Source organism: Maylandia zebra, linkage group LG12 (genome assembly GCF_041146795.1).
Source record: "Maylandia zebra isolate NMK-2024a linkage group LG12, Mzebra_GT3a, whole genome shotgun sequence".
Classification (NCBI taxonomy): domain Eukaryota; kingdom Metazoa; phylum Chordata; class Actinopteri; order Cichliformes; family Cichlidae; genus Maylandia; species Maylandia zebra.
Genome location: NC_135178.1, coordinates 28,702,655 through 28,724,265, shown reverse-complemented (window position 1 = coordinate 28,724,265; position 21,611 = coordinate 28,702,655). Strand labels below are relative to the sequence as shown.

Below are 21,611 nucleotides of genomic sequence, written 5' to 3'. Positions count from 1 at the left end.
ACTTATTTATTTCTTCATGTCTGGAAGATTTCTATTTGACCACAAATCCTCAAACGTCAACCAGGCTTCTCCTGGACCCTCATTAAGACTCTCTACATCTGTATGATTGACCAGACCGTGACCACTAATGGTAATGTGGTCACTAAATGAAATACTGGAAATATCTGTTGATAATGCCAGAGGCAGAAGAAGAATGGATTGGAGCAGACTTTCAAACAAAACTATTTCTGGTGCTTTCAATGATATGAAGTGTGCCAGTGTGGCCATATGCTACTTTTTACTTTGTCTTGCACCTTGAAGGATAGCATATTATTATGTGGATGTGAGCACATACACCAATCAGCTACAATATCAAAACCACTTGTCTCATACTGTTTAGATCCAAGTGATGCTGCCAAAATAGCTCTGACTTGCTGAGGTATGAGTATGAGAGCTCTGTGCTTGTCTTGTGGTGCCTGACAGGGATGTTGGCAGCACATCCTATAGGTCCTGTCAGTTGCTGGGTGGGCTGCCTCCAAGTTTGACTCGACCAGTTCAGTGATTCTGCTCCATTTACTGTTACTCAAGTTGTTTTGTTTTCGCAAAGGGGTGTGCTTGGTTTGTTATAATACTTAGGTTAATGTTATGTTTCAAAAATATTATCCAGAAAATGCAGAAATCCAGTGTCATACACTTGGTCAAATGCATTGTTGTGTTGCTAAGTGATCTGCACTAATACAACAAAGCATTTTTCTGTATGTGATCAAATTATCCTATAAAGTCTGCAAAGTTGCACCTGAACAAATCAACAGACTTCTGGAACAACGTCTTTTGGACAGAGGAGACCAAAGTGGAGATGGTCATAATGCACAGTGCCCTATTTGGCAAAAAACAAGCACAGCATATCAGCACAAACAGCCAAAGGACCTGGGCACATTGGAGTCATTGAGTGGAGCATCTGTATGCCAAAGTATTCTAGAGTCAAACTGTCCCAACAGTTAAAGATTGGCTGAAACTGGGTCATGCAACAGGACAATGATCACAATAGTAACAGACACACACTTTCAGACACATGCTTTTGAGTTTTAAAAATTGTAATAACTATCAGGGGCATGACATTAGTTATAGATTACTGAACTAAATGTGAGCAAAACATCTGCCTTTGATCTCGAAAGGAGCATGATTTTTCTTGCACTGTTTGGCCACCAAACCAATAAAAATAATATTTGACCAAAGTCATGCCCTGTTTGTGTACAGCTTAATCACAGGCAGCAGGGGTTCAAAGGGTTACCATGATCAAAAACGCCACATATCAAATACACAGCAATTACAATTTCTCTTTCATCAAGTAAAATACAAATAAAAAACATCACTGCGAATGAATCACGGAGTTACCAATTTGGTAGGTAGCTACACAAATGCCAGGATCTTATTGTCACCTATGTGCTGATAGATGTGTTTATTTTTTTCCCTGAGTTACTTTGAATTAGCGTTCAACAGCAAAACAAACAAACAAACAAAAAAACAACAACACAGAAATGATTTATTCATATGTCTGAAAACACCATTTCCAACAACACAGTGAAAGGGTCACTGGGTTCACATTTAAATAAATCGTACAGAGAAACTACAGCTAACATGATGAACAGACATAGGAAGACATATCAGTCACACCCTTTCAGACACAGCACAATCTGTCAGTGACTTTCATTTTATAAACAAGGATGCTGATCTCTCACTGAATTCCAAACTCAATTTTTAGAGATTTTCCAGAGGGAAAACTAACTGTTGAGATTAATTTAAGAAGCTGATCTAGGCTGCAAACTGGGGCGCATACTTACATACAGAGGCACTTTTCTTCTGCTCAGTTCCATCTGCAGGGAAGACAAACATAAAACAAAAAGATAACTGAGAGACTAAAATGAAAAAGAGAAAACACACTGCACACTTGGAGTGGCCATGTGACTACCCATTACCTCTTTTGTTATTTTGGTTATTCTGCTTTTTCCTCTGATCCTGAAGAGATTACCAAACCTTTTATGTGCCGTGCTGAGTCAGGGGTCCTGTGATGAGACAGGATAATCTTTTGATCCCAAGAATAATGATTTTAATGATGATACTATTCTGCCTTGGTGTGTTGAAGCACCGAAACGCCAAATGTTCCCAAATCTGCTGTGTGTGTGTGTGTGTGCCTGCGTGTTTAGTAGGAAATCGATTGGATTTCAGCCTGCAGGGTTCAGATCGGTTCTGTATCAGTGGTCACTTCCTAAACTGGACACAATCCCTGTAAAACAACTATTTTTAAAGAAAAAAATTGCTTTTTTTTTTAATTACTGCATTGCATTTACATTTAAAATGGTATATATATTTTAAATAACATTAACTAAATATCAGAGTGTCAAAGGAAAAACTATTTAAAGGGGGTAGGGGGACTTTGCGCTATTTTGTAAATATGCTAGCTATATGACACAGCAGAAGTGCTCATCCCAGTTGGGACGTCAGTGGCTATTTCTCATAAAATATCCTCCACCTATCTTAAGGTGCAATTGTATTTTTTCTTGATGGCTCAAAGTCATTTTACTTATTGTTAAAAGCTTTTTAAATTACGCTGTTTTGGGAGTCTTAACGAGTTAGCAAACTGTCAGTAAGACTGCATGCAAAACACACACTGAACTAATTCCTCAAGTAAAATATTGACGCACCCACCTGCACAGGGGCTCAAACTCCGACAGAACCTTGGCAGCACGCTTATATGTGGGGGAGAAAAATCCCTCTAATTCGGATTCATCCTCCTTTTGCTAACTGCTAATTCAACTGTCCGTATTTAGGCTACAAGTTGGGAAGGGGTCGACAGTCGGTGCTGATGCGCTTGCAGACTGAGCCTCAGCCTCCACTGACACAGCATCCTCTCCTGTCTCTGTTTAAGCCTTCGGTCTTCCGTCTGCTTACATGCAAATTCCTCCTTTACGAGTGAAAGTTCAGTTTCTTTGAGGTTACAGCGCCCCCCAATGGAGGGCGATAAAACTGTGCCAGGCTATATAAACAAAAACATTCATTTTAACAATGGAAATTTACTGCGCCTGTTGTTCAAAGCAATTAAACAATTATAATCAGTCAGTGTGGAAATGGCAAACGACTTATTTTTTATTTGCTCATGAAACATTTACATTTACATTATAAAAATACACACTCACAGTGAACTCAGCCACTACCATGCATACAGACTCGCATTTACAATTCAACTTGCAATTATAAGCTTTCTAATACAAGAAATGCTTTGCTTTACATCCACACATTCAGATATTCTTCATACAGTAAATGCATGGTCTCTCTGATCCTTATTGTGCTAGTCACACTGAATTAAATCACCAGAGTGAGACTGTGGTTTCGTCAGTCTCTTAAAACTTGCACCTTTCTTTTTCGAAATGTCCTAGACAGGAGCTTTGCGTCTGATGGTCCATTAAGAAATGTTTTAAAAGGTACTTAAACCCAGTCTAAAGTAGCTTATAAGTCTCAGGTGACCTGCAGCTGTGGTTTTGAGGTGCTTGGTTCTCCCTGAGTCAGACCATTCGACCTGCCAATGCCAGAGCATGGCACCTCCTTTCTTGGGAGGGAGGAAGCAAACATTGTGTCCAACATTCCCAACACCTCCAAAAGGTCCTTCTGGAACTCGATCTCTCTCTTCACAAGGTCCTGCAACCGCAGCAGCTGTCGGTCCACCACGGGTGACTGGCCAATGACTGACTGATAGATGTCCAGGATCATCTCGGCTGCTGTTACGAGGACAGGAGTAAATCTGGCATCAACCAAGTTCCTGGATGAAACAGAAAAAAAAGAATGAATGTGGGAAACATTTTTCTGCATGATCTGTTGTACAGCTGCAAACTATAAAACTCAAAGCATTCAAATCAATGAGCCAAAACATTATGACTTCTCTTTTGGTACTTTTTGTGCCACCAAAACAGCTCTAACCTGCTGAGGCACAGACATAGAGCAAGCTAAGACCTGATTTCTACTTCCATGGGGAATCTTTGTAGATTCCCCTACGACAGAACCTAAATATGCAGCCACTGTTGTTGCACTGTTGTTATGTGGTAATTACCGTGTGGTTGTGTCCCATGTTTTATATGGGGTACTATCCATGATAGAAACAGAAAAAGAACAAAAAACGCTGGGAGCAATGGTACTTTCTGTGAAGCATTTTCAGAATTCAGACAGCCATTTGTAAATTCTACACTAGACAAAAGATGTAAAGTAATAGTGCGTATTTTAGAACCAAGTGTTGACCTACAAATTCGTAAATCACACTTACATCAGTCAAAGGGGATTTTTTTGTGCCAAAGGTTCTTTACCCTGAAACGGGTACTTAAAATAAAAATAAAAAACTCCCTAAGTTCACTTTAATTCCTGCAGTGCAGACACACAAAATTGGAGAGACGTCTTTCAAGAATTAGAGGAACTACACAAAAGTGTCTGTGGTCCAAAAGTGACCGATCAAATAATTAGTGTAATTTTTTTTAGACCTTGAGGCTGTTATTCACTTCGTTTGTGAGGGGTCATAATGCTAACATTATGGCTCAGTTTTCTCTGGCATCTCACCCAATGATGAAGTTGAGTAACTGAGAGAGCCCTCGTTCATCCCTTCCTGCCAGTGCATTCTTCAGTGTTCCTCTTCTATCCAGCTCCTTTATAACAGCCACGGTGATCTCAGGCTTTCTGAATCTAATATATGTCTATAAACAAAAAAAACAATACCTTTGAACATTAAACACAATAATACTTTAAACTTTTATTTTTCCAAAATAACTGCACATACTGTTGTGTACTGCCCACTGTAAAATGAACAACACGGAGACTAAAAGTCACCTCAGCAATGATATAATGATAACACTATAAATCAATAAATTGCATACCCCCAGAGCTGTATCCAAAGCCTTGGATACGTTAAACCTTTGAAGTTGCTTGTCATATTTGGCCAAATGTTCTTTGACAGGCTTACTGACAAGATAATCATCCTAGAGAAGAACCAAGAATTGAATGAATCAAGGGTGAGAAATCAAACAGTCTCATGAGTCAATCTGATTTTGTGTTAACACTTAACACTTTGCATTACATCTGAGAATGATTTTCACACCTTCTACGTGTTACTAATCGTGAACTTGCCTGTTTAGGGACATAATTTTTCCCTTTCACAAAGACACGATACGATGGACGGCGCCTCTGTTGGCCAGCTATTTCCTTTGAATCTTCTTGGTTTTTCCTGTGTTTGATACTCAGAATACTGTTGGTCATACCCACAACAATGGACGCATCATCCGGCTAAAAAGAAAAAGATATTCAGAGTTTTACTTTTATCAATTAAAGAAACAGAATGAATTCTTATAGCTGATCTCGCCCATCTAAGCTCACTTTGGTGGTGTATTCAGTGAATGCACTTCATCTACAGAAAGGTTGAAATAGTAAATAAAATATATATTTTAGCAACTAACAAAGGCTCAAGTGCATGACTTACAGCCAAACCCAGACTGAGGATAGAAGCAGCATAGTCAAAGTTGTGGACCACTTTGTAGTTTGTTGTGTTGTACACCTTCACGTGCCTGAAAGACAAACACGGGATATGCATTAAATCAACTTTCCTTTCATGAACGCCCTAGGTACACAGAACAAAACCAAGCACATGATTTACACATGTACTATTAACTAAATATTCAGCATTGTGACGTTTGATTCCACCAGTTAGAACATTTCCTCTTTCTTTGTTATGACAGACGTGCATGCGTTTGACATTTACCTGTCAAGAGAAGCTGACAGCAGTCTCTGTCCGTTGCTGCTGAGAGCCAAACTTGTGACAGTTTTGTGATGGTTCTTCAGTGACACCAGAGGCTGGCCTCCTTTTAGCAGATCCCAAACCTTCACATGGCGCCCTCCTGAAAAAAAAAGGGATTGAAGGTTTTTTAATGCTGTGGTTAACCATGATTAAATATAATGTAAGGTTTGTAGATGAGGGCACGTAATAAAATAAAATTATTGTAACGTTTGTCTGAACTGCAGCCACAGTGAAGCATGAAATGGACTGCTGTTGTTGCCCTATGTTGTAGTCCAAGAAAATTACGTTCTAAATGAGTATTTAACAAGTACTAAATAAGTACTCAACACAAGTTAGTTATTCCAAGTAGTTGCCATAGCAGCTGGATAATTTGGCATAGATTTTGCACCAGATACCATTCCTGGCACAACTTTCCCATTTATTCAGCCTTAGAACTGGCACATAAGAATGAAATCATTAAATCGCGGTCTATGATGCTTTTCCTTATTTTCTACAATATATGTAGTGTTAGGATGGTGGATGCTCATATTAAACATGGCCAAAGTTTCAAATAATGAAGTCAGCATATGTACAGGTAATCCGTATAGGCAAACAGACCCAGGTTTCAGCCGGGTTTAAGTGGTCAGTTTTAGACAGTTTTCTCCTACTCTTGTGTCGGTCATCCTTCAAATTGTCATTTCATAAAAGGGTTGTGAGCACAGCAGCTCCATCCATCTATTAAGAAGAGTACTGGCTTAAAGGTAGGCTATTCGTAGCCATGTCTAGTTCCAGACAATAGATTATTACTAGGGGCAGCACCTAGGCCCAGTGCAAGATAAACAAGGATTATTTTAAACTGCAGATGACTAAAAGTATGCCAACTAATTCCAGGAAGTAAAAAAGGTGTGAAGCTTAAAATTAGCTCAGCAGACAGTCAGTGTTTGAATTATATGAATTATACTGGTGACTACCTGCAGACACAAGAAGTCCCTCAGAGGGATAGAGGAGGACACTCTCCACTGGCTGGCCATGGTCCATGGTTATCACACTCTTTTCCACTCTGGCATCAAACAGTTTCACTGTGTGGTCATATGATCCTAGAAAAAGAGCATCAAATGTTAGTCACACAAAATCAGGCCATCTGCAGCGTCACTTGATTCAACAATAGATGGTAGCATTTGGAGTGAGATTATGTAGTTTTTCTGCAGTTACTGACTTTGAATATGAATTAGTGTACTTCTGTCTTAACATTACATTAATGAGATTACTGTTCGTTGCTTGAATCCTCCATTATGTGGTGCAGGAGATGTTTTTCTTTCATTACATGACTGTTGGTAAAAATTGCACTCGAAATTGAAATATAAAATGAGTGTGATTGATGCCAACAGGGCAAAATGTTAACTTCCTGTCCTCCTCTCGATATTTCCACACACAATTAAAAATGAGCTTCTATCTCACCAGTTATGAAGAGATCTCTGTTGAGTTTGCTTGTGACACCACAGCGAATATAATCTGTGTGTTCTGTGTAGGTGGTGAGCTCAGTGGCATTTGGAATGTCCCAAAGTCGACAAGTATAGTCATCCGACCCTGTGAGGATCTGGTAACGATCTGAGGTGAAGTCTGTTAAATGTACTGCTCTGGGAAAAAAATAAAAAACAAATGACATGATTAATATCAGCTCACGTTTGAGACTGCACTTTTATAAGACAGAAATACAGGCTGTCAGAATTCTTGATGTCATCATCAAATTCAGTCGATGGATCACTCAAGAAATCATCATTCAACTACTCCTTTACTAAAAAAAACAACCTCATAAGACACTGCCAGCTCATCAGAGTCAATCAGACATTTTAACAGGACATCAGCATTATGGTTTTAGTGGTAGACCATTGATTTCTAATGTGGAGAGTATCCACCTGGTGGGTCATAAAAGTATTACAGGTGAACAGGTAATAACCAATAAGACTAAAATTAAGTTTGAAATCGTCAAAAATGTTTGAATAAACAATAAAATAAATCATCAGCAATGGTCATTAGTAACATGTTTTGATTTTTACTTTTGTAACTACCGGTGAAAGTGACATAAGGAAAGAAATTAGGTGAAAGTAAGAATCCTCAACAATTCACTCACATTTTATTATTAAAGATAAAAACACCACACAGCAACATGCTGTAAACCACAAACTTTAAATAGTGATGATTTGTTTTGGTTCCTTCAACATTAGTGCTATAGAGGCTATATGTGGATTTGAAAGTGAGCAAAGAAAATGTGATACACAGGCATTTCCTCCTAACTGCCATCATAGCCAATTAGATGATAGTTAGAGTGCCAAGAATAGTAGTAACCTCAAAGTGCATCAGCAAATTGAAATTAAGCTTATTTTGTAACCCTTCCTTTAAATTCTATGACAGAACACTTTGTCAAAGTCAGACAGAGGCTTGCGTAAAACTTACTTTGTGTGCCCTTTAAACAGCCTGAGGGCCACCTTGCCACTAACATCAAATAGTCGCACGACAGAGTCCTCACATCCTGCCACAAGGAGCTGACCATCTGACCTGAACCTCCCACAGTAAGCTGTATCCTTAAAACGGGTAAATGACTTGACAGGCTCCTGGGAAAATGGCCCATAAATGTGGATCTGTAACAAAATGAGTGTTTGAATTAGAAGACATCTTAAACACATCCTGCATACTTAAAAGTTTATTACTCATTAAGAAGCGAGTATAAGCCAGAATTGTTAAAGTGAACCCAGATTAAACTGAGTGGAAAATTCTACATTAATACAAGCAAAGCTAACATACTCTTGTGAATGCTGTCACAGCAAAATTATGTGGAGTCACCGGGGAGAAGTCTATGCTTGTGACTGCGCCAAATTCTTTTATCTGGACTGGAGCCTGTAGGAAGAGAAACAAAGTAAGACGAGAAAAGGATTTAAAGCAATTATTAGTAAATGTCATCCATCCATTTTCTTTCCGTTGTCTTATCTGATATCACTAATCTGTTTCAGGGCTAACATGGAGACAACCAATCAGGTTAATATTAAAAAATATGGTCAATTTAGAATCACCAGTTAAGCATGTTTTTGGACATATTACTGTGAGGCGAAGTGCAAACAACTACAGCACAGTGCCAAAGTAATTAAAATTAGTCATTTTCTTTCAACATATTTTGTTATTTATTCATAGTCCAATTCCAAAGTCTGAATATGCTGAAGAGTTAGTCTTCTGAAAAGTGTAACTCTGTTATTAAGCTATTACATTGACAATGACGCATTACTGAGATAGAATGGTCTTAAAATAACAAGTTTTAGGGGACAATAAACAAACCAAAATAGTGATTATACCATAAAGGACATTTTTAGTTGATAATAAACCGCATAGGAGAGAAAAGTCTTACCTTGTAGTTTTTCCAGTAGAGTGTGTCTTGAGTGACTTTCTCTCCAAGTTTTGGATAAACTTGAATTTTTGTGGGTTTAAATGAAGCCATTTCTGTGCTAATCACTTTACGTCTGTGAAGATAAATAAGGGATAAAAATAGGGATACATATTTACTCTTAAAAACTGCTGGTAGAAAAACAAGAACTCCTTTTGTGACCAACAATATCCAAACGTACATTTCTGTCTAAAACGGTAAATTCTATTTCGATTGTAACAGATTAGATAACATTAACATGATTTTGCTTCAGTTTGGGAGTACAGCAGAATTCAGAATGTGACAGTATCACTGTGATTTTTCAACAACATTTAAACAGTTTTAAATTAAACCTTTTTTCTGTTCAACGCGGACTGTATTGGAGTGCTCGCCACCTTTTACTTCGAATATTAGACCTTCCCGAGATTGGAACTGGCGACCTAACGACTTTACTTCACTGTAACGCGTTGTTGTACATAACAATCGAAGACATGCAGTTTTTCTCGAATAGCTGAAAGTTTTACAAAGTTATTACATTCAAATCAAACACAGTTAATTACTCGGACAGTGGCCCAACGTGTTCAGTAAGGCACAACTTAGCTAGCACACTGCACTTTAGCCAGCTAGCATTTTCTTTAAACTGAGCTCTGACGGTTCTCACCTTTCAAGTGAAAAAGTCCAGAAGTGCAAACGTAGTTTTTTCTTATGATATGCTGAAATTGGATGATACTGATATTGGCTGTCTAAGTAAACAAAAAGTTTCTCATGTTATCGAGTAATCACGTTGTCTCTCGTGAACAGGAGGACGCCATGACTACATGCGTGACTACTTCCGTTGTGGAATACCGTAAAATGTTCACTAAATGAATACTTAAAGTGAAAGCCTTTATATTTATATGTAATTTTGTTAATATATGTGATTGGTAATAAAGCTAATAGAACGATAATATTTGGATATTAAGTAAATATATGTATTTTTCTGCTAATGAAATCTGATCATCGTCAGTAGCCCATATTTTTAACTACATTAAAAGTAGCTGTTTTCTAAGTTTTTAACTATTTTTTATTCGATAACACTGGGATTAACGCTGTTTTTAAATCACTGGACATATTTGTAAGCTTTTTTGCCATCCGGCATCTAAAGGCGTCACTTCCGGATTTCGCTCCTTTTTCCTGTCCCTTATCAACGGTGTGACCCGCGTGTTTACACACTCTCAGGTTAGTTCGCTACCGTCTACTCCTTTTAGATGTCTTAGACTCATAAAGTTTGACTCCTGACGTTTGAACATCCCCTCCACAGTTGTATTACGGGTTTTAACGCAATGAAGGCATCAGCTGTACCTGAATGCTAACATCAGTTTAAGAGGCCTGGGCTAGTTGTTTAGCTCGAATTGCTAACTAGCCGGTAGCTCCTTTGACATAATTTGTGAATATTGTTAGACTAAATAAGTGTCATGCCGTCAGAGTTTGATCAAAAAGCAGAAGTTTGCATCGTAAGAACATATTGGGAAAGCGGGTTTATGACGTTTCAGGGCACTGACTTCAGCTGACCACCTCTGATTCATGAAGGGCTTCAGCCGAGACTTGTGGTGTACAGCTATTTTTGGCCGGGACAGTTGTGCATTCTCGTTAATTTCTTGAGACAACATAGCTCAGGTCGGGAGTTGGGGAAGTTTGAAGTTGGCACTTCGTTATTACCGTTTTCATGTTTTATGTCATCGATTGATGGCGTATAGTTTTAGAAATTGCTTCTGTGTTAGTCATAAGGGTATCCAGAGAGATCCTTCATACAAACTTGCATGTTTTATATTTTCGCAAGTCCCACATCTTGCTCAGCCTCTAAATGAAAAATGAGTAGTTAACCAAATTTAGTTCTGAGTAATTGTGTCAAGGGAGATTTTTCTTTTCTTTTCCCCCAAATGACTGACATTCGTGAGTAAGGCACTTGGCACTGAATCCCAGGTGGCTTTCCTTGGCAACTTTTCTAAGATACAAAGATTCTACAGTAATTTCTGGAAACACTAAAAAGAACTGTTTACAGCCAGACTAACCTACCTTTTATTATATATATCTGTTGTGTCTAACACTAGATGAAGGAGTCGATAATGAACCAGGAAAAGCTTGCCAAACTGCAGGCTCAGGTCCGCATAGGCGGCAAGGTGAGTCGGTTTCATATGCTAGAGACTGGGTGTAATCTTTGAGTCGTGAGTTAAAATCGACTCTAACGTTTCTGCTCTTTAGGGGTCAGCTCGCAGAAAGAAGAAGGTGGTGCACAGAACGGCTACAGCAGATGATAAGAAGCTGCAGTTTTCCCTGAAGAAACTGGGAGTCAACAATATCTCTGGCATTGAAGAGGTACAGCAGGTTCTTTCTGTAATGTACAGCACAGCATAGGCAGTCATTCACATTTAATGGATTTATAGTGCTGAAATTTATTAATAAGCAATGTTAAGATACTGAAGTACTTTTTAAATGTTAAACTTCATTGGTTCTGAGGAACAAAACAACATTTTAGATAAGCTTTTTTTTTTTAAGGAAATAAAAGAGAATCTGTGGTGTAAGCCATCTGAGTGGAAACCAGTTGTTGTCAGCTGATGAGGACCCGAGAGATGGTTGGAAAAGGGTGTTTGGACTGTGCATTGTCTTCTTTTACACTTACCTTAAACTGTTTTCTTCCCCCACTCCCCACCCCACCACCACTTCAGGTGAATATGTTCACAAACCACGGGACAGTGATCCACTTTAATAACCCAAAGGTTCAGGCCTCCTTGGCTGCCAACACTTTTACAATCACAGGACACGCTGAGAACAAACAGATCACAGAGATGCTCCCGGGAATCCTAAACCAGCTGGGAGCTGACAGTCTCACCAGCCTCCGGAGATTAGCAGAGAATCTGCCTAAACCAGGTGCCCACACTGCTCTTTTCTTGACCTGTTTGTTTGCAGTAGATTTGAATTCTTTCTCTCAACATCTTTGTCTTCCTCCTTCCCCGCATTCTTAAACACCAGGAGACAACAAAGCTCCCATGGTTGCTGCTGAAGAGGAAGATGATGAAGTTCCAGGTAAGAAAATATAACCATCACATTCAAGTCTGTCTATCCTGGACTTGATCACATGGGATATATGTCCCCTTATTTGGTTTAAAATGTTTAGTAACATATGTGGATATGAGTGTAAGGCAGGCTTCTGCCACCAATTCTAAGTCTAAGGGCTTATTCTTACTTGGGCAACGGTTTTGTTTTTTTGTCTTGATCTGCTATACACCCCTCTCTATTCTCCCTTTTCCATTTTCAGATCTCGTTGAAAACTTTGATGAGGCTTCAAAGGATGAAGCAAACTAACAACCACCAGCAAACATTTTGGAAAACCTTCTGGCTCGCCGTGCTTTGGCACAGAAGGTTCATCAGCTTTGTTCATCTGTTTTTGCTTTGTGTTCACAAAGTGTTACAGTTGGTATAAAACAAGTAAAATCAGCTTTTTATGGAAGCTTTTACGAAGCCCTTCGTGTCACTTGTTCTGCAGTACGAGTGAAATTATTTAAGTGGAATGTGCAAACCTTTTTATTTCTCACGCTGCCTCTTCTGCATTGTGATGTCCACACGTGGAAAAATGTTATGGTGGAATGAATCATGTAATAAAAATTACTTTTCTCATTTATCATATGCTTTGGCTGTTCTTTTTCAAATTTCAAAAGAAAATTATTTTGCTATCCCCACAGTACATTTGAAATGCTTGCGGCCAAACACAAAGTCTAATGTTAAGTGTGTAACCTATTAGGAGGCATGTGTAGGCAGAAATGATATTTACCTCTTTCTAGTTGTTTGATAATCCTAAAGGTTAAAAACAAACACATTCAGGGTAGAAAAATACCTGTATATGCTTCTATAAACAGGCAGTGTTGTTCCTCTTAATATGGAAAGTACCACATTAAGCCCCTCTTCTGGATTCCCCAGTGTGTTTAAGTGTTTTTTTGTTGTTTTTTTCTATTCAGAATAAAAGGCATCCATCACTAATGTAAATAGAACATGTGGTCTATAAAGTTAGAGAATTCCACTCATTTACAGCAAAAAAACATCTCTTTCCTCTTCAGTGTTGTGTACTTCTGTTCTTTAATTTTTTTTAATCACTATTAATATGTTGACAAAACACTTGACATAGTGTTTTTTTTTTCTGTTTGTCAGAATCTTATCTGGACTGACGTGATCTCAGAGCTTGGCACAGTTTTGAATGTGGAGTGGATACAAATGTTTTCAGTTTTGGGGTTCATGCGGAAGTAACACTGAATTAACTGGGACTTTAAAACTTTACCTTATTTTATGAGCTTTGATTGACCTTTAAAGTCCAATTACTAGTAAGTAAACATTTTAGTTGTAAATTTCTTAAGCTGAAGTTGAAATGTAATATATACACATTAAATGAATAACTGATCAAAATAAGCTTTAAGTTCAGTCGTAGAAACTAGGTTCAAGTATTGTATGATAAACTGTAAAAACACAAAGTATGAAATAATTTGAGCAACTGTGACTATGCAGCTCTTTGAAGTCATGCATGAAAGATGATTAATGAATAATATGGCTTTTTAGGTTTTTGAGGAACTGAAACCTGAAACGATTTCTTTTCAAAGTGCCTAACAATTTTCTCTGAATTTATTGGACATAGGTTCTGTTAACCTTAACCAGCATGTAGAAAGGCAGAAAAGATTTTTGAGACCCAATAATAATACAGCCCTCTACAGTTTTGTGGAAGTACCTTTCACATAGTTAAAGATATGACGGGAGCATTTGATGTGTGCATAGTATGTGCGAGAATAAAAAACATGACCAAAGTGTTAGTTAAAGGTCTAGTTAGGTCATAGCTGACATTTGGTCTACATGACTAATGAGAGGGAAAGTCCTGTTTTGTGTCCGTCTTTCCTTTCCGGTGTAATGTGTGTGCATGTTTTTGAGGTTTTGGGAGCATGACAATGATAATATCATGGGGGGAAACCTCTTAAAGAACAGTTTTGGTCTGTCTTGCTTATCTGATCAAAGAAATGTTAGATCATTTTTTTGGTATTTCAGTCTGGAATTACAATAAAGACAGTGTACATATAAGCAGCTAATAAAAAGAAATGTTCCACTTATGTTTTGCAATTTTGTTGGATTAATCTCACAATATGTTTTGCAATGAGCTGAGCAATCATTCTGACTGCAAAGAGCGAGGAAATAGTGGAAATAGCTTGTTCTCGTAACCTCTCTGTAACATTTTTTAGCGGCTTGTTTTGTGAAAAACACTATAAAAACAGGCATTTACTGTGGATCATGGATTTCTTAACATCAGTAGCAAAGTCAGCATGTGATTCAGAGCAATACAGAAAAAATGCACCCTTTAGCCCAGGTTTGTCTGATCAGATAAGGGTGGTTACTAGTCATAAATGTCACATTTATTCTGCTTTATTTTTTTTAAATCATAAGTGACTGATATATTTTTTGCTACCAGCTGTATTTATTAATGTCAATAGGGTTGAGCCTGTTCTCAAAAGACTTTGAATTAAAAAAAATGTTGTTTATGTTATAGTATTACATTAGCTTTTGATGACTGAAAGATCAGTGCTTCTTTGTTCTATTCACAGGTTGCATAGACTGATACAAAGGAGTGCTATTGCCCCACATTTACAGCCCTGGTTATATAAAAAAACCAACATAAAAACTGAAAGTTGAGAAGCAGGAACCAGTGTGTCTGTGTGCGTGTTAGCACATAAAGAGCCAACCAAGAAAATGTTTGGTCGCATTAATATTGAACATAAAATGTGTTGTGTGTCCTGTTTTTGTGATTGCAATAGTTTTTTAAAAATAATTTTTTAAATCCATTCTCAGATAAGCACTTATCAAACATTGTATTATACTGTTGTATTTCACCTTAAAGGCTAAGGGCAACCCCCCACCCTACTGAACACCCACATTTCTTATCTTTTAGTCCCCTGTACGAAAGTCACAGCTTCACTGTGTAAAAAAATTTGACATGCAAAGCAGTATAGAGGAAATGTGCATACTCTTATCACTTACTAGATCGGTCAGTTTCTCTCTCCCAAAGTGTCACATTGGAGGTGGAGGTGTCGATGATGTGTATCATGCATCGCAATATAAAGTTGTTGCTCTGTGGGCAGTTAGACCATACAATCATCAAGATCGCGGTGACAGAACATCTGCACTTTTGCTTTTGACATCACTTCAGGGTGAGTTCTTTTCCAGATATAAATCTATCTATCTATACATATATATAAATTAAATTCTAGTTAGTTTAATTTCATATCTATATTACAGAATAAGAAGCAAATTACCTATTTTCAATGCATTTTCTCAACTAAATTAACTTTGAGCCAATTGAATGTTCCATGAGTCACTTTACATATTGTTTCACTAAAAATCACACGATACTTATTTTAATGCAAGTGATGAATTGTTTTTCAATAAATGCTTTTTGCTGTCACACAATTCCTCAGATGACCTTTCCACTGTGGACATTTGGGCTTCTAATGATCAGCCTCACGGGAGCTCACGAACTCAACCACTTTCCAGAAAACTGTATGTCTTTTTTTATGATCCAAACATTTTCCTAATATTCATTTGTGGTTTAAAATGTTCACCTACTAACTTCTTCTCTGTCTATCTATCTGTCTATCTTCTCTATCTTTGTGTAGTTGCGGTGGCAAAAAGGAATGAAAATTACACACTGACCTGCAATTCAAAACCTGACGACATCGTCACATGGAAGCTGAATGGCGATCCACTGGAAGATGAAGAAAATGTAGAGCTAAATGGTCAGAACCTGACCGTGTCAGATATAGGTACACCAAATTTGGGTGACTACAGTTGCTGGAGAGGTGAAGAGATGCTATCCTCAACCTATCTGCTGCTGAAGGCTGATGAAGAAGACACAATTGGTGAGTTTCTCTTTCATTTTTCATTCATCCTACCATTCACATGCTCTAAATGATGGGACTTTTTCAACTAGGGGAACCTATATTGCTAATACACAGTCAACATATAGCACTAATAAAGACACTTTTATACTGCCTGACAGTTTGGGTAAAACACTCTCTCTCTCTCTCTCTCTCTCTCTAGTAGGTGAGATTAGGGCTTTAAGTTAACCATTCTGTGAAGTATCATTTTACAAAATGTAGTGATGTTTGCTGTCATTTTTCACCCAAACATTTAAATTACTTTAGAATTTAAAGATATTGTTTATCATTACAGATTCTCCCATTAACTGTCGGGCAAAGTCTTATGACTGTAACTTCAACTGCACTTGGACAGGCAAAGGATACACAGCAGTGCGTCTTGGACTGGGTCATAACTGGTAAATTTTAAAACTTAAAAAGAAATAATAACCTAGACAAATTACAGTTAAGATGCCCAAACTAGACGAATCACCTGAGATGTGTGTATTTTTGATTTTTTTGTTATATTTTGTTTTCTGTTTTTTTTTTTACTGCTTGTTTTATTAGCAGTAAAAGTTCAGAGTCCTGCCAGTGGATTAGTATCAGTCGGCGGCTCGCAGAGGGGGAACTGCAGTTTGAGATGTCTCACGACCTCTCACCCTACGCAGAGGAAAGCACCATGCTTGAACTCACTGCTGAGGCTATACGTGAGCTGTCCGTTTTCAGGACATCGAAGAGATTTTATCTCAGAGACATTGGTAAGCTGAGTAAAACTGAGCTACATCAATGGCATTCAGTAGAAGACTATCAACTACAAAGCATCTTTTCCCTTTTGAAAACATTTTCTGATGAAAAAGAAAGTCTATGTATGCAGTCCATGCATGATAAAGTTTTAAGTGAAACAGTAACGTTAATGCATTAACTGAATCTAAAGGCAAATGGATTCATGTTAAATATATATACACATATGTTTGTGTTTAAATTATTGTTTTATATACACACATGGACGATATTATTTACTGTTTCTTCTTCTTCTTAGTTAAACCTGACAGTCCCCAGATTGTCAAGTGTGAGTTAGTGAACGAGGAGGTGAATGTGACCATTGCTCCACCATCCACCTGGTCAGCACCTTACAGCTTCTTCAGTCTGGAGCACCAAATTGAATATGTGCTTAGAGATGATGGCCAAGTATGCACAATCTTACACTAAAACAAAATCTTATGAGATCTAAATGTCTGTCATTATAGCCACTGCATTTTGATCTCTTATCTCTTGTCTGATTTTAGACCGGACATTCATCATCTACTCTGATACCAAAGAAAATCAGCAAGCTCAGGGTTCGCTCCAGAGACTCACTGGTGCTCTCCAACTGGAGTCAGTGGACTCCCTGGAAAAATGTAACCTACTGATATTATCTGAGTCCACCACTGTCAGCTTTTGCTCGTTATCTCTTCTTACAAGTCTGCAATGTCCTCTCATGTCCCTGTGGTTTTTTGCCATGTGTTCCTCCTGTTTCTACTTGGTTTTGTTTTGTCTTTACTTCAAAGGATCTGTCCAACACACTTGTTATAATGATTTTATTTATTAAGACACAAACTTTTATTTATTTAAATGCTTATTTATACTTATTTATTTGAAATTACATATATAGTAAGTAAAGTAAACACCATTATAGACCAAAAATGCACTATTATTCCCCAAATAGGTGGCTAGTAAGACCAAATTTTTGTGGGAAAGTCAATGGAAACCTAAATATGTACGTAGACACTAAATATATTTAAACCTACTGTTAGCCTTCCAGCCCCAACTTAAAACACAGACGGGTGTGTGATTCACTGTGAAATTATATTTAGCAGTCAGCTGAGGTTTCAAGGGTTTCTATAGTTTTGCTCATTTAAGGACATCAAGGTTAAGGAAAATCTGCGTAGCACACAATCTCAAACATGAATCAGAAGTTTGAACGAGCCATTGAATAGGCTGAACTTTGAGCAATGGTCACACATTTTTCTTTATGTTCTTGTTACTTCTGTGCAAGTGAGTTGGCGTTTCTGTGTATTTGGTGGTTTGCCACAGTGCAAATCAGCATGCTATTAAAAGAGCTTTGAGCTTCCTTCCTTTTATACGTTCCTACTTCATTTATGTGTTGCTCATGTCATGCGTGCAGTGACTGACCAAAACAGAAAAGAAACTCTAGAATTCCTCTGTAACGCAATGGTACTTAAACCTACACTTATGTGTTTTGTCATGAAACTTTAGTTACTAGAAGCATGTAGGTCTACTGAGTTTTCCTTTCATAGTTAACTGCATCACATTTCAATTTGGTGACCCCCAAAGGGAGCAGCTGAAAGAAGAGGAATATACATGCATATAAAAATATAGTTTATATACATGTCTGAACTATAGCCTATTTATAAGTACATGCCTTATGTTGTATTGATAAGTTACATGCACTGTTAAGTTCTTAGGATTGATACTGAGAAACAAATGTAAATGCTTTAAAGTTTTTTTAAATTTAGAATATTATTTAGAAAATATTAATATTTTCATTTAAACACATCATTCCCAGAGATAAGCTTGTGTGAATGTAGACCTTATGGTAGTACAGATGCCCGTATTGATTTAAACAAAAACATATTGCTATTTCCAGCAATAGTAACAAGTTTTAAATTTTTCTCATACCACATACTGTTTAATCAGTTTTTGCAATTAGGTTGCTTAAAAAATGACAACTTTCAAAAGTAAAGGACAAAGAATTCTTGTAATAGATACAACACACAAGTAATTTATACATATATTCAACACACAATACAATTTGAATTTTTTTTTAGCTTTTTTTCAGCCAGGAATATTTAACAGTAAAATCCAAGAAAGGTTATCAAAGCTTTACCAGAGCATACTGATTTTCACATAGTAGTTAGCATACTGAAAACTCCATCCATCCATCCATCCATCTTCTTCCTCTTATTTGAGGCCAGGTCCCTCTCCCATGCTACCTCCTCCAGCTTGTCTGGGGGAACACCAAGGCATTCCCAGGCCAGCCAAGAGATATAATCTCTTCAGCGTGGCCAGCCACCCTTCAGAGGAAGCCCATTTCTGCCAGTTGTATCCGTGATCTCTGTCTTTTGGTCACTACCCTCAACTCGTGACCACAGGTGAGGGTAGGGAGGTAGATCGACCGGTAAATTGAAAGCTTCGCTTTTACACTCAGCTCTCTCTTCACCACAACAGACTGGTACAGCGCCTGCATCACGGCAGCCGCAGCACCAATCCGTCTCCTGATCTCCCGCTCCCTTCTCCCATCACTCGTGAACAAGACCCCGAGATACTTAAACTCTTCCACTTGGGGAAAGAACTCATCCCTGACCCATAGTGCACACTCCACCCTTTTCTGGCTAAGGACCATGGCCTCAGATTTGGAGGTGCTGATTCTCATTCCCACCGCTTCACACTTGGCTGCGAACCGTTCCAAAGCGAGCTTGAGGCCATCACCCGGTCCCCTTTCTTAAAGATGGGAACCACCAACCCGGTCTGCCAATCCAGGTGTACTGCCCCTGATCTCCACGCAACATTGTAGAGGGTAACCAAGCTCAATAGGACTCCTTCTTCAGCTTGGTGGCTCCCCTCACCTCTGGTGTCCACCATTTGGTTCAGGAGTTACCACCACGAAAGGCACCAAGCAACTTGCAGCAGCATGCTCAGTGCAGTGGCTTTGGCAATAGAGATGCTGAACATGGTCCATTCAGACTCAATGTCCCCAGTCTCCCTTTGAATGCTGTTGAAGCTCTGCCAGAAGTGTGCGTTGAAGATCTCACAGACTGGGGCCTCTGCTAGGTGTTCCCAGCACACCCTCACTATATGTTTAGGTGCACCAGGTCTGTCCAGTGTCCTCACACGCCACCACATCCGACTCACCACCAGGTGGTGATCAGTTGACAGCTCAGCCCCTCTCTTTACCCAAGTGTCTAGAACATATGGCCTTAGGTCTGATGATACGATTTCAAAATTGATCATTGACCTGCGGCCTTGAGTGTCCTAGTGCCACGTGCACTTATGGACACTCTTATGTTCGAACATGGTGTTCGTTATGGCCAAACTGTGGTTTGCACAGAAGTCCAATAACAGGCCGTTTCTCCCAGTCACGCCCATCCAGGTCGATGCACCTGACACCTACGGTGCCTCCTGCAGGTGGTGGGCCTGCAGGAAGATGGGCCTATGCCCCCTTTTACGGGCTGTGGCCAGCCGGGCCCCATGGACTAAGTCCCGGCCAACAGACGCTCACCCTTGGGCACCCTCCCCGGCCCGGCTCCAGGGCGGGGCCCCGGTAACCCTGTTCCCTTGATGGTCTTCTCATAGGGGTCTTCTGAATCGCTCTTTGTGTGGTCCCTCACCCAGGACCAATTTGCCATGGGAGACCCTACCAGGGGGCAAAAAGCCCCCGACAACATAGCCGTGGGATCCCTGGGACACACAAACCCCTCAAAATATAGCACAAAAATATTGTGCTATAGTGTGAATGCAGTATTACTTTTGTATTGTCTATATTGCCTAATTTGGTACCTAAAATTCTGTTTATTTTGACGTTTGTGTACAGCGCTTTGTGACTGCTTGTCTACGAAAAGCGCTTAATAAATAAACTTTACTTACTTACTACTTGAATAGGTGTGACTGCTAATATTTGTAAACGAAGCATTGCATTTGAAATGTTCACATTATCATTTCAGACATAATAATACGTCATTGATTCATTGCAGGTGAAAACTGGAAAACATCGACTATGCCGATGCAAAAAAACTGAAAAATATTGTTGCCCAGAGTTGTCGCCTGAGGTTTTCAATGACTGCAAGGAAGAGAAGAGAAAAAGGAAGAAGCACGCTAACTCAAGTTGGAAATATTATCCACAATAAAACATGGACAGTGATTGATAGTGGTCTAGTGTATACATTTGGTGAGAGTAGATTTATATATGAAATGTAATTATTAAACTATATTGATTTTGAGTCGAGATTCAATACTGTGGATGGTAAGGATTTTATACTTGATTTTTTAAATGTATAAATTACATGACATCATCAATTAATTCCCTTACAAACCATATATCCTTCATTTACCAGTTATGGAGATATTAAACCCTTAAAGATTTGCTAACACTTTTTAAAAAAAAAACTTTTCTGTATTTAAGTTTATTCTTATTGTTATTTTATATAATTATAATTATAAATGTCCAGCTTTGAAATGATTTTTTCATCATAATAGTACATATGTGATATTATAACATTTATAAATAATGGCAAACTTTATAAATAACAAAATTTGCAAATGTTTATGTGATATTTTTGGTTGATTGTGAATTGGTAGATAAATGAAAAATGCAGGAATTTTATTCCCACTAAAGTTTGTAATAAGAAGAAATTTCAAAGCAGACTTTACTGAATACACGATTTGGGACATATAAGTTCTTATGACTGATCTGATTTTAGCTTTTTTCTATTGTCTG

General features: G+C 38.3%; 4 protein-coding genes across 7 annotated transcripts in view; 2 read left to right on the top strand and 2 right to left on the bottom strand.

Moving 5' to 3' along the window:
- Positions 1–2,883, bottom strand: part of LOC101480759 (rho guanine nucleotide exchange factor 28) — a 45,320-nt gene extending 42,437 nt beyond the window's left edge. For 2 of the 4 annotated variants that reach the window (XM_024804393.2, XM_024804392.2), the window contains exons 1-2: positions 2,686–2,883; positions 1,821–1,853 (exon numbers count right to left, since the gene is read on the bottom strand). In XM_024804393.2, the coding sequence (XP_024660161.2) occupies positions 1,821–1,853 (33 nt within the window). In that variant the 5' untranslated portion in view covers positions 2,686–2,883. Of the gene's footprint in view, positions 1–1,820; positions 1,854–1,955; positions 2,043–2,685 lie in introns of all 4 variants that reach the window. The other 2 variants (XM_076891010.1, XM_024804394.2) reach the window with 2 other exon arrangements.
- A 216-nt stretch (positions 2,884–3,099) lies between these two features.
- On the bottom strand, positions 3,100–10,038 carry utp15 (UTP15 small subunit processome component). The gene is made up of 12 exons (XM_004546996.5): positions 9,859–10,038; positions 9,183–9,294; positions 8,588–8,680; positions 8,240–8,424; positions 7,244–7,422; positions 6,757–6,882; positions 5,771–5,906; positions 5,492–5,576; positions 5,143–5,298; positions 4,893–4,994; positions 4,579–4,712; positions 3,100–3,793 (listed from the first exon to the last, which is right to left on the bottom strand). Exons 2-12 carry the CDS (start codon positions 9,270–9,272, stop codon positions 3,493–3,495), a joined length of 1,587 nt encoding a protein of 528 aa, XP_004547053.1. The 5' UTR covers positions 9,273–9,294; positions 9,859–10,038; the 3' UTR covers positions 3,100–3,492.
- Positions 10,039–10,293: 255 nt separating this feature from the next.
- On the top strand, positions 10,294–12,855 carry LOC101468166 (transcription factor BTF3). Its single transcript, XM_004546997.2, has 6 exons — positions 10,294–10,415; positions 11,288–11,356; positions 11,439–11,552; positions 11,903–12,104; positions 12,207–12,260; positions 12,493–12,855. Exons 2-6 carry the CDS (start codon positions 11,288–11,290, stop codon positions 12,537–12,539), a joined length of 486 nt encoding a protein of 161 aa, XP_004547054.1. The 5' UTR covers positions 10,294–10,415; the 3' UTR covers positions 12,540–12,855.
- Positions 12,856–15,616: 2,761 nt separating this feature from the next.
- On the top strand, positions 15,617–21,040 carry il12b2 (interleukin 12B 2). The gene is made up of 7 exons (XM_023152159.3): positions 15,617–15,761; positions 15,878–16,120; positions 16,434–16,536; positions 16,685–16,875; positions 17,157–17,305; positions 17,404–17,514; positions 20,869–21,040. The coding sequence occupies exons 1-7, from the start codon at positions 15,623–15,625 to the stop codon at positions 21,019–21,021; spliced, it is 1,089 nt and encodes a 362-aa protein (XP_023007927.3). The 5' UTR covers positions 15,617–15,622; the 3' UTR covers positions 21,022–21,040.
- Positions 21,041–21,611: the final 571 nt, after the last annotated feature.